The sequence below is a fragment of the Chanos chanos genome, chromosome 1 (assembly GCF_902362185.1).
Source record: "Chanos chanos chromosome 1, fChaCha1.1, whole genome shotgun sequence".
NCBI lineage: Eukaryota > Metazoa > Chordata > Actinopteri > Gonorynchiformes > Chanidae > Chanos > Chanos chanos.
Window position 1 is genome coordinate 36,813,172 of NC_044495.1, and position 13,681 is coordinate 36,826,852.

General features: G+C 39.7%; 1 protein-coding gene across 1 annotated transcript; it reads right to left on the reverse strand.

Annotated features, from left to right (window-relative positions):
• Positions 1 to 1,822: 1,822 nt before the first annotated feature.
• LOC115825568 (olfactomedin-4-like) lies at positions 1,823 to 5,453 on the reverse strand. The gene is made up of 5 exons (XM_030789353.1): positions 5,421 to 5,453; positions 3,969 to 4,130; positions 3,510 to 3,722; positions 3,243 to 3,375; positions 1,823 to 2,634 (listed from the first exon to the last, which is right to left on the reverse strand). Exons 1-5 carry the CDS (start codon positions 5,451 to 5,453, stop codon positions 1,823 to 1,825), a joined length of 1,353 nt encoding a protein of 450 aa, XP_030645213.1.
• Between the last annotated feature and the right edge of the window lie 8,228 nt (positions 5,454 to 13,681).

Genomic DNA, 13,681 nt, shown 5'->3' on the forward strand with positions numbered 1-13,681 from the left:
TTTTTAAAATTGTGCTTAGGGCCAGCCCTAATATTTCTTTAGTCTGAGCATTGATAGGGACTCCAAGGAATTGATTGCTCTATGCAAAGCAATGGCAAGTGTAAAGCACACCTCTACTGTCAGCCTGTCTGGGGCTGCTAGACTTGTCTATGGAGCACTTTATGATACCGAAATAGTGAAAGGTATAGGGTGAATGGGAAGCCCTGTCCTTAGAAGACAGGAAGCACCCCGCTCTTCTCATTACATCACCTCCTGCCCCTGGATGGGAGAGCTATGTGCCTGATGTTTCACACAGACAGGAAAGACATGTTGACACTGAAGTATGAGTGAGAAAAGTAAGATGTTTCCTCTTTTTTTGTCCACATTAACTGATAAGCAGTAGTTAAGCCAATTATTTCTCAGTTGATATTCTCAGTTCTATTATCACCTTGTGAACTATAGATAATGCTTCACACTGGACACATTTGGTTCTCATTTGCACCCTCCAGTGATATTTCTGGCTCATACATCTTAGTGTCCCTCAGATATATTTCATGTTGGTCTTGTTCTGCTTTTCTTGTTACTCTTCATTCTGTTTGAGGGCTGCATATGCAGTGTGTGCACTAAATGTTGGAATTCTCTATTCATACTCTCACAAGTGATATGAAAACAGTTTATCAGTCTGTCAGACTTTACAGCAGATTTATAGAGAACACAAGACAAGTGCAAACTACTGAGAATATCTAGTGTGTTATGTTTGGGTGCATTATGTGTATTTTAGGAAATTACTGAACTGTTTATTGTCCCATAAAGAGAGAAATACTTCTCTTGTATTTGCTTTTTATTGTATTTCAGCACATGTTTATGTTTTGCCTCTAACTTGATTGTGCTATTGTTTTAAACACATGTTTTGAAAATGAATATTGTACAGTTTCTAAGGATGAATTGAAAAAGTATCATTACCTGATCATTTATTTTTATCTAAGGAGTCATGGGTAGAGAATACTAAAACCCACACTACAAACTACATTCATTATAAGCCTGTTGAAGTATGACCCTAAACTTGCATGAAAGTTAAGTTAGATGGGTTTGGAGAGATGAATCACACCGTAAGCAACGTAAAGAAATTTTAATGGATGTCACAAGCAAAGCAGGCATTTCTTTTATTGTGAAGAAAATATCTGTATTTAACAGCCTCACCTACAGCAAAGGAAACTCAACAACTTCATTCATTCATTCACTCATACTCTAAGCCGCTTATCCTCATCAGGGTTGCAGGGGGTGCTGGAGCCTATCCCAGTGCTCATTGGGCGAAAGACGGGGAAACACCCTGGACAGGTTGCCAGTCCATCGTGGACTCAACAACTTGGAGCATCTAATAATATGGAACTGAGTCAGGGGTATTAGCTTCCAAGAGGAAGAAGAGAGTCATCTACCCCCAAAGCCAAATGTTTGACAGAGCACAACTGAAAACCCCACCCTATCTAATATTTTTTGTTTGTTTGTTTTTTCACTGGGCGGCGCGGTGGCGCAGTGGGTAGCGCTGTTGCCTCACAGCAAGAAGGTCCTTTCTGTGTTTGCATGTTGTCCTAGTGTCTGTGTGGGTTTCCTCCAGGAGCTCTGGTTTCCTCCCACAGTCCAAAGACATGCAGGTTAGGCGAATTGGAGACACTAAATTGCCCCTAGGTGTGTCTGCCCTGCCATGGACTGGCGACCTGTCCAGGATGTTTCCCTGCCTTTTGCCCTATGAGCGCTGGGATTAGGATAATTCACTGACCCCCCCCCCTTTTCTGTTTCACGTAACAGAATGCATATTATGCCTTGACAACGTAATGGCATAAACTCAGAATAAAGCTTGATAAGCCAGTAGATAACCATCATTGTACATATAGAGCTTCCTGTCAATGGGGTTGTACCTCAAACTAGCCACACCTGCCGACACCTTTTCAAGGGGGAGAGACAGAGTGTTGTCCTCGTTCCCTGTTGCTGTATCGAAGGCGTAAAACACCTCCTCGCGGTAAGTGTCAGCATAACGAGTGGCATAGAGAACCCCACAGACCATGAAGGCGTTGGTGACTGACTTTTTGAAGAGACGCGTTTTCCAGGTATGAGTGATGTTGAACGTTTCTGTGTCCAGGCGGCTTAGCACGATGTTTCCATGGTTACTCTCCGTGGCATAAATCACCCACAAACCTTGCTCGTCTGTAGATAGATCGATATCAGTGTAGTCTCGGCAGCTGTAGTAACAATACGGGAACTTGTTGTTGATGCCAGCGTTGGGCAGCGTTAAACGATTTGTTTCTTCGGATTCTAGATCATAACGACATATTTCATCTTTGTTGTAACACTGGTAATAAACCGCTCCCCCATATAACACCGTTCCAGGACCTTGAATTCCGCCGGCATAACTGTAACCGGCAGCAACATTTACATCCTTGTAGTTCTTCGACGCCATGAAGTCATTATATGACGGATACAACCGTATCGTGTAATCGTATATGTCACTGTATCTCAGAGGCTGGATCCAGTACACGCCTTCACTCTCTCGTTTGGATTCGCGACCCCAGGCCCCAGAGACGTATGACTTATCGAACGGATTCAGTTTAGTGGTCACTGGCGAGCTGATGTTTGACATAAGCCGCTGGTGACAAGGACCTGCGACAGTTGAGCGAAGACAATAGAGACATATCAGCTCACTGTAAAAGCTTAATGTGAAACACATTTAGAATTTATGTTGAATAATGTGGTGTTATATATTCTATTCAAAATTCAAGTGTTTTTTACAGCAGAACAAGCTAGGCTCTTAGCCTTGACCTCAGTCACTTGCTAATTACGTCTATAGATACACAAACTTACAGCGTACTGGTCATTCAGTATGCTGAAACACTAATGGATTGACAAAATGAAAGCAGCTATTCAGGGTTATTAAAACACCTATGAGTATGTTTTTAAGTTAGTTAAAAACATTTAGAAGCTTAAATTTCATCGATACACTGGTAAAAGAGGTACATAAATGATTCAAAATTTAGAATGCTGTAAGTATGTCCCGGAATGATTATGGCAAATAACAATTTGGTTTCAGTAATGTGGTCAACGATAAATATTTCAGATGAAATACATACAAGTGAAAACAGACAAACACAAAATGTAATTCTTTGGTGCTCAGATAACTGAGCAGTTGAGTGATGTAGCTAAATAGTGTCATTACTGTAGATTGTTTAAATGTCAGTGATAGAGTGTTTCTGAGTGATGAAGCAACTTACTCCTGAAATCGTCTGGAATGGTGCGACAGCTCTGTACACGGTTGTGTAAGGAGCGAAGTTTCTCTCTTGTTGTTTCCAGATTGAACGTGTCATCTTTAAACATCTTCTTAACCTCCTCTTGAATTTTGACCACCTGATGTGAATGTTCAACATTAGGCATCACCTCAGCGTGCCTTCAAAAAATGTTCTAGAATAATTCCCAAATGTCCTTTCAGCCTAAGCATCTTGGTCTAAGTACATGTTTAGACTTATTCAGACATGGCCTACCTCCTCTTTTAGTTTTTGAGTTTCTGCATTCTGATTTTCACTGTGTGCTGTGTTGATCATTTGACTGATCTCCTCCAGGTCCTGACTCAGCTGACGCAGGTGCAGTGCATTATGGATGCCTTTTGTGTCCAGGTACCTTAACGGTTCTATGCGAGCTGTCACATTCTTGATGATGGCTTGTATCTTTGGCAGCTCTCCATTGGTCTGTGTGACCTGTCAATCATCAGGTGCTATATGGTAAAATTTGTCTTCATTCATACGGTATGTCTTACTGATCCATAACCTTACTGCCTTAACACTCACCCTCAACTCAGTCTGCTGTCCCAATAGATTAAATATTTTTTAAAAAGTACAATACTGCAAAATAAAACCATACTATAAATTTAGTTCTGCTTCAGGTTAGTTGCTATCATTATTTACTTCGTCAAATCATTAACTCTTCTTTATTTGTAGACAAACCTGGTTCTGTAGCTTCTGCAGGTTGGCACCACAGTCCTGGACCAGCTGGTCCACCTTTTCAAATTTTTGTGTAGGGAAGGCCCATGTATTGGTGTTCACCTCACAGAGACAGGATCCATCTGTCTTCTCCTGCCCTGTGACTTTCACAGCATGGCCAAGACCCTGGGAAAATACGCGTGTGCACACACACACACACGCACACACCCTGTTTAAATTAAGCCAAACCTAATTTATTTGACTCAGAGGCTGGGGTGTCACTGAATTATTTTCAAAATGCCCACAAATAAATGCATATATATATGTGCGCGCACGCACACACACACACACACACACACACACACACACACACACACACATAAAATCATACACAGGACCTGGTGCCCAAGTCCTAAAAGATTCATAAGGCCTAAACTGTTAGTTTGTATCTTTTATCTAGTTCTATATCTTTTAGGACTTGGACTCAAAAACTGAATAATATTTGAAAAGAAGAATCGAATGTAATTGGATGTAAAAATATTTTTTAAAAGGTATACATTTGTCTATCTATGTATTCATGTATTTGTTTTTTTTTTAATTCTTTCTTTGTTTATGTTTTTCCCTCTCTTTGACAAGAATAAAAAAGTTGAACTAGAGGTTTCTAAATATGAAGCAGACCGCCTGTCAGTCAAGCACAGACTGTCACGAAATCATCTTTTTTTATTCTATGTTTTCTTTAATCTAGGACACTTAAACACCTGAGATCTTTTCTCAAACACTCCATCATACAGTAAGCACCTCAAGTCACATCATTGAGGCTTGCACATGCTTCCACCGATGCGTTTAAAGGATCAACTCCATCTTTCTGTACCAACTTCGCAACATCTCTGTGCCATATAATTCTGTTGCAGAAAAGTGCTTTTTGCATGAAAATGTCTACAACTGCACAGGCACCTGACAAGCAGTGAGGGGGAGAGTGACTCTCACCAACACTTAGACAGTTGTGTGTGTCTTTGCACCCCTGCCCACAGTCGGCAAGTGTGGCATCACAGGAGTTTAAAGTGCGAATCCTTGATGTATTTCAATATTGATGCATTAAAAGATACTATTAAAATGTAGTAAGAATATCTCAGCACATGCATAATTGTCCGACCACAAATTTGATGAAAAACAAAGTATAGAATAAGTGTTACCAACTGCATTCTACTTCATAGATCAAATTACATTTAATAATAATTAAAACTGTTGTTTTCCCTCACAAGTACTACATCAAGTCAATATTATGTACTTCTTTTATATTGATTGTGGTGATAAAAGAGAACATTTTTTAAAATAAAAAATGGATTTAAATGTCATTAATTGGCAAAGTGCAGGACAGACTTTGATTGTATTATCAGGTATGAAGTATTATGATTAGCTGATTAGTTTGCAAAAGAAGGTGAACACACACCAGTCAGACAGACAAGAGAAACTTACAGTGGATGTGAGGAGCAGTAGTAGCAGTAACATGATCAACAGTGGAGAGAAAGAGAGAGCAAACAGAGAGTGAAACAGAGAGTAATGCTGTTTAAATACATGCACTCTCACACATACAAACACAGAGGTATTAATGTGGGCAAGAGGGCACAAGAATGTGCTGACATTTTTAGTCATTGTGGGTAAAACTGATCAAAAAACTACAAATGTGCCAGTAGACAGAATGTGCACACTCATCACGCAAATATGAGAACAGAAAATGTTGACTGCAGTTTCATGTCTGTGTCCCTAAAACTGCAGTTCTCTACACCTTGACCTTCCAATTTCTGTAATCTTAGCAAAAGGACTAAGTATTTATTTACAATACTTACAACTACTAGTATTTATTTACACTGCATGAAAAGAGGTGTATCCGGATTAAACACAGATAATTAACCATCCCTTGACATTAAACACAATGGCAATCTTTGCTGTTTTTTGGGGGTTTTTTTATGTGAGAGGTGAATTTGAAACAAAGCTGTGAATACATGGAACAAAGACCTATTGAAGGAACATCAGTTCAGTTCAGTTACGCTTTTTCGCGGCTGCCCATGTCACTCATACCTAAATCTGCCACTGTTAAATGGGATCTAAGCCTATACAAGTGGTGCAGTGTAGAGCCTAAAAAGACGTAATTTGGAAAAATATAGTAGTGTTCAGAATAGTGTTCATAAGACACTCACGCATCTGCTTTCTTTGGTTTCTGTCTGTTTTAAAGATACTGTCAGTGATCATGGAACAACCAGTCAAAAAGTTGTCTTCATTAGGGAGTCAGTGTGTGTGCACAGATGTATGGGATTTCAGATTTGCAAATGAGGGGATGATTTGCAAGCCCAGAGTAACATTCATGTCACTGATGTGATGTTGTTTTGCTAGGGTTAGATGCTAGTTGAATGCTAAATCTAAGAGTTTGAAGAGTGTGTTGACAAATGAAGGATGAGTCTTAAGTATTGTTCTGTGAATTTTGAAAGTTACAATAGTTACAACATAGTGTCATTATCAAGAAAATGCGGTTCCATTCTTACAACACATTGGAACCATAAAGCAGAAGTGGTTAAATTTGAGCAAGTGTCAGGTTTGAACCAGGTTTCTGCAGCTTGCTCAAACTTGCCCACTTCTGCTTGATTGTGATAGTGTGTTGTGACTTTCAGAATGCAACTGCATCTTTTTTTTTTTTTTTTTGACAGCTCACCTAAAACACATTATCAACTTTCAAGTTTCAACTTCACGGGAAAAAAAAAACCCTGACAAACTCACGTTACGTTTCCAAAACAGCATTGTTCTCAGACTTCTCTTTTACCACCCTCTGTGTAGTGTTTGGTATTTTCAGTCTCTCTCTCCCAGTCAACATGAGGCTTCTGCTGCTCTCTGTATATAAGATTGTTGGAGTGCTGGCCATATTGTCTCAGGCAAGAGAATTTAACCATTTAACTTTAATTATATGTCTTTTTTTAAAAAAATATTTCTTTTATTGTTCTCTCATTTTGTCAGGTGACAGGTTTTGTCCGTTTCTATTACGCTCCTTTATAAATATAAATTAAAGCAGAAAATCACGAGAATAAGATCAATTAGCACTAAACTTTCAAATTATAATTTAAAAAAATACAGAAAGTGTATTTACATGCAGTATTTGTGCATTCTATGATTCAACACAGACTGTGAGTGCTAAGGACTGTGTGTGTGAGCTGAAGAACACAAATCAGTTTCCCATGGAGAAGCTGGACAAAGTCGAAAAGATTGCTTCCAGTTGCACCAAAGACATCACGTCAGCACAGGTACACACACCTTTTCATTGATTTTACATTTGTTTATTCATTTATTTTACAGTTGTCAATCGCCTGCTAGCACTTTCTCTTTTCCATACGATATTACAAAGGTAATGACATCAGTTGTTTCATACAAAAATGCCAGTCCTCATACAGCTAATATAATGTAAAAGACTTGTTATTGTGAAAATACAGAGGTAACTCATAATGTCCTTAGATTTCTGTTTAAATTGTCCCATCAGAAGTTGTGATCTTATATTCCACAGACAGTGCAAAATGTACAGGGTGTCCCTGTCATTTGTGCCTTCTCCCAGGAATCTTGCAGGCAAACAAACAAACAAACAAAAATAATCTATATTAACCTAGAAGATAATTTCATGAATGATCATTTATGTAAGCTAATATATAAAATGATCTGCTTTCTCAGAAATGCCCTTTTAGTCAATTTCTACTAACTAAGATGAAAAACATCACTGAATGTCTTTTTGATCACTGTCAGTTGGTCAAAAAGAGCACTTGTTATGATGCATGCTTTCTTCAATTTTATTCTGATAGGGAAGATTTTAAAGAATCAACAAACTATTAATGAAGGACCTATGGATTCAGATTAATTGATTGATTAACTTGTTGGTTTATTAATTGACTGGTAGGTTGACTGATTGACAGTTTGGTTGATCAATTGATTGATTTTTCATTTTATTTACACTGCATGAAAAGAGGTGTATCCGGACTGGAATACTCCTGTGTATTCCCGGATACTCCACAGATAATCGGCTGTATCCGGCAGTTTGCAGCTCTCTTACGTGGCATGGAATACTCCTGAATATGTACCAGCTTTAGGCATCTTCCTAGAGCACTCAGTTGCCATGGTGAATAATCCCTTGGGGGTGCTTGGAAGGGAACATTTGCACTTCACACCTTGGGACACCAGGTATCCTGCAATTGGTCAAAAGTCTTACTTTGGATTGGTGGAGCAATGTCTTGCCCCTCCTCTAAAACCCTTCCCCATTGGTCCATTGTGTGTCCCCAGACATGATTTCATATGGTTTATATTAATATTATTGTTATTATTATTATCATTGGTGGTGTTGTTTATCTTCATTGGTAGATTGTATAGATGAATTACACAAATTTTATTATAAATAAAGAAAATACAGTATAATATAAATTATATGGCATATAAATTGACAATTATATATATACACAGACACACATCAATGTACAACATATAACAGAATAGAATACATTAGAACAGAATATACTGTAATATTGTAGTATATAATATAAAAACTTTTGGGAGCATAAATTAAACTCTAAATGTCGTGCATTCCCAAGAACAACCCAGCCTCTGTGGTCACTATTGTGAATCTATCCGCACCAACTCGTGCATGGTGATTCACAACATACTTTTGATCTTTGTCCAGTCTATTCTGTAGCACCCCACACAGTGCAGACAACTCTGTGCTAGGTGGGAGGACCCACGGTGGCCTTCCAATCCTAGATGGCATCCTCCTCTTCAGAAATTATATCTACTGATGCGGTCCTCCATATGGCAGCCTCTTCCTCAGTTTAAAGAACACTAGCTCTGGCCTTGTGCTGCTGCAAAACACAGTGAAAACAGAAATTAGATCACTGAAAATAGCAAATGGAGAAAAAGTCTAAGAACTACTGGGGAAATGATGTTTTGACTTATTCTTCTCCTCCTTTGCCTCGTTCGAGTGGCGATCTGCCCTTCTCTTTGTTCTCTAGATTCCCTTCTTGGTTCATCCTGTAACTCTTTTGAACAGTCTCAATAGGTCTTCCAGGATGCTAAAGAGAAAAAAAGTGGAGAAGAAAGGAAGATTGATTAAAAGTTTGTTTAGAATTCCAGGCACTGCTATGAAACAATTGCGATGATATAGCCTGCCAACAAAACACCTTGTCTTACCTTGTCTGTGAATCATATCTGTGCGTGTTGTTTTCAGCATTATGCATTCTCCGCACAGCTTCCTGTAGAAGCAAAATTAGTACAAGAGTTAAATTCAACCACATTAAAGGATAAAGCAGATAAAGAAATGCGAGCGTATCAGAATGTGTGGCAGTCAAAGACAAAAGCCAGAAGGCTACAGAAATAAACTTACCGAAGCAGAGTTATTTCCCGCTCGTCTTCTTTTTTTGGGCAGACTCCTCTTGCGCCTCTTTGATGGGACTCCATCCTGTCCAACTGCCGAATAACATTCTCCATGAACGTTTACTGCTGTTCAGACATCTTCTTAAAAATGCATTTAACGGGGACACCAGTTGTTTGTTTTCGTTCGGATTCGGCATTGGAAAAATTGGATACTCCCGGTGCACGAGTAGCCTCTCCACCCCGCTGTCTGTTCGAATACGGAGATACGTACAACTTCTGTAATCCTTCAGTGACTTGCTTCTCCTACGTACAGATGACCCCTTCCCCAAAGCAAATTTCGCGCTGCAGTTGCACACGATGCTATTGGTTACTGTCACTCTACGTCATGCACGCACAGAAAACTGATTGGACAGGACTCAACCTTAGATTTTGAGTGGGTGGTTTGAAAACGGGGCTCGTCCTCGTTCTGAGGAGAAACATTCTAAACAAACAAGCGAGGAACAACAACAACAACAGCAACAACAACAAAAACTCCTGCGCCCTGTAAACTTTAAAAAAAAACTCCTGTATCCTTTGTCCCGCATTCCTCATACTGAGATAATGTGCTGCATTTTCGCTGGTCGTTTGGTTTTTAACTGTCAGAAATAAAAAATTTATGGATCCATTCTTTTATCCGCCCGGCACATGAGCCGCTTATGCTGTTGCGTCATAGTTTCTAATCGCGCTATTTCAAAAGCAGTAAAAATGCAACATAGCCGAGTTTTTTAAAAGCCTTGCTTTCACCAAATGGCTGAGAGGAGAGCATTGAGGGCGGTCATCAAGAGGCTGTGGCGGCCGTCATCAAACTGTGCAGCTGTGGGGCCGACGAATTTCTTTGCCACGTCACAAAAACCAAACTTAGTAAAACTTTACAGATATGAAGGTAAACGCTGTCAGCCGACATCATGGTCAAACAGAAAGGAAAAAGTTCTTTTATCCCTTCTGACCATGCTACTCATCCAATAGAGATTGTGCTTGATATAAAGATTTGCACTGAAATTGTTTTATTTTATGCAATATTTTATTTTGAGCCTTATTTATTCTTATAGTTGGATTTGGTCAGGGGCTTAACTTGAAAGACTTGAGCTGTATGAAGCCTGCTGTTTTGCTTAAGTACAGTTGCCTTTGATGAGCCTGTAATGGCCAATGCATGTTGGATGTCTATCAATACAAGTGTATACAAGTGTTTCTTATTCAATTAGACTGACATTATATCTAAGTTTTACGTTATGTCTCAGCTTTGGTAACATGTCCCACATTGTCCCACACACACTTACTACTTGTCCCCCATTTGGTCTGTTTGCATCTGGTCACCCTATACCTTTGACCCCAAGTAGAGACCAGTTGCATAACCATCAAATATGTAATTAATGAACCACTCATTTAGACTTTTTTTAAATGATGTTTTCAGTTTGTTTTTGTTTGCTCCATTTGAAGAGTCCATCGTAATTTAGCTGCACGACAGTGCAATGACATTAAAGGCTATATGGGCCTACCACTGCTGTATTATACACCATGCAACACCTAACAAGTTTGTGTGGTTATCAAAATATAGCCTAAATATTACATATAGGCTAACTGATAGAAAGTTACAGCGAGGAAGGGGGGCAGGCTTCTATACCCAGTCCAACCTAGACCACTGACTGTTATTAGCATTTGAAAGGCCAAGCCATCAGCTAACGACTGTGGTCACGCGGATGCCCGAAAACCTCCGTCTAACAGCTGTATTCGGACATTTGCAGGAGTTTTCAGGTCCGCATAACAAAGTTCTGCGGGCATCCGAATACCTCCGGCAAGCAGCAGGTCCGCATATTTCCGAATTCACCACTTTTCACGCAGTGTTATTTGCTGTACCAACTGAGCCTGTTCTGAAGTAGAAGGCATTTCTTATCCTGTCTCTCCTTGCTGCAGTTATCAGAGGTGGACACTCAATTGCTGGGACTGAATCATCGTCTCAGACAGCTGGAGAAGGACGTGGAGGTGTTGGAACGTGAAGATGATGGTGACCTGTATGGTGCCGTCTCTCTGCGCATCATCGAGATTGAACTTGCAAACATCCTAGAGCTTATGGAGAAGCTCAACACCACCCGTCTTCATCACCAGAGTCTGAGCTCCAACGCTCTCAGAGAGGTGAATTACAGAATTATCCTAATATGCTGTGGAAAATTATGTACCAGCATCAGTTTCCTACAGTTCTCTCACTCTCAAGTGCTCTGTGTTGCAACCCAAAACTGTTTATCACTGGTATTAAACTGTTACAAACTGAGAGGAGGCTGGATGAAAGTGTAGGCAGTTTGTTACTGACATCCATATTGTCAATAAACAGGTCAGGTCTGTAACACTATAAATGGGCTGCCGAGGGCTAAGCATATCCGAGATAAAAGTCAAGAACAAGCAAGGGTCAATATACTGGATGTAAAGAGAGAACAGGGCTAAATGGAGGGAGCAGGGCTAAATAAAGTGAACAGGGCTAACAAGGCTAACTGGGAACAGTGCTATCAAGGCTAACAGGACAACAAGGAAAACAAGGAACAGTCCACAGCTCAGCCTGTACAACTAGTGTAAGGGATATATATATCTATATAGGGATATATATGCACAGGGATATATATATATATATACACAGATATAATGAGGGAACAAACTGGGGACAGATGCACATAATTAACTAACAAGGTTGTTAGCCAATCAGATCCAACCGCACTCTGATTGGCCAGGAGACAGGAGTCATTTCTCAATACAGAGTACGTCGAGTACGAACTCCTGCTCTTGCTAAGTTCAGCTCAGGAGTCCAGACTTTTTGTGAAATGCATTCTTAGAAACTTGACAACCCAAGTCTACACAGGTCACCTCCTGATGTATACTTGAAAAACCCACGAATCGAGGACACATCCGGGTATTTGAGATGTACTTGACTAAATGTGAACTTTGAATTGGAACAGTGCTTAGCCATGAGTAATGACGTTTCACAAGTCCATGAGAACGCAAGCACAGAGAAGAACGCATATTGAGAAATGGCTAGGGAGGTAGGGACAGAAACCTGCCATAAACAATGTTCCAGTTTTTTCCCCATCTAGTTACAATAACATGGTAACTATTAAAAACTATTTTTAATGAAAGCTTTCAGTACTGTGCTTAGATTTTTTTCCCCCACAACCAAGAAACGTATTCACCCCGAAAGTTAGATGACTTAGCTGCTAATAGAAGCTAACTGTAGTTAGTAATAGTAAGTCTCAGCAACCGTAGTAGCCAAGACTTTGAACTAAAAGTCGTCTATGCCTTGCGCCACTGGGAGGAATTCTCCTAGGGATAAGATTGTTCTTGTTTTAAGTAGCAACAAACATTAGTGAGTTTAATTTATACAATGAATGTTATTGAGAGCATGAAGCTTAAAAATCAATCATTCATGTAAACATTGCTGTGTCATATATTACCACAATTTGTTCTCTCTTCAAATCAGTTGCAGGCCATGCAAACAGAGATGAAAGAGCTAGAGAGATACGGTTACGCGAAGGTGGTAAAAAGAGGGAGAACCAATTTGTGATGAGGAAGCTTTCCCATTGGAGGAATGAACTGGAGGAAACATCCCTGCCCCCTTCACCTGAGCTAATGTGCGACTCGTCTGCAGTTAGCAGTGATGGGTCTCATCCAAAGCCATGGCATAGCACTAAGGATATGTTTTTCTCTTTACACACACAGAAGACATATGTGTGTTTCCACTTAGCCTGATAAAACGGGTTAGATGCATCGATAATGAACTTGGTTCTAATGGACTCTACCTTCCAAGTATCACACTGTTAATAATTGTTTCACTGCGTATTCCCGTATACCCAACCATGTTCCTTTTCACTCCACTCCCTTTTCCATCTTGTTCTGTTTATCTTGTTATCCTATTCATGTTTGTGGTTGCAGGGCTTATTACCAGTCTTATTTCTTTATTCTTTTTTTTTTTTTCAAATTTAGGCTTCACGCTATTTGAGTGCTGCATATGCGGTGTGTATTCTCACAAGTGATATGAAAACAGTTTATCAGTCTGCCAGACTTTACAGCAGATTTATAGAGAACACAAGACAATTGCAGACTACTGGGAATAGTACTGGGGGATGTTCCAGAAAGCGGGTTTAGAGAAAACTCAGAGTTATTAAACTCGGAGCAAGTAGTAAACCTCCTAATAGAAGAGCTCTATCGATTTGTTTTGCGAGGGGAATGAAGCCATAGGTCTCCTCCGTTATGAGGTTTACCGCTTACTCTGAGTTAACTAACTTTTAGTTTTCACTAAACTTGCCTACTGGAATACCTCCGATTGT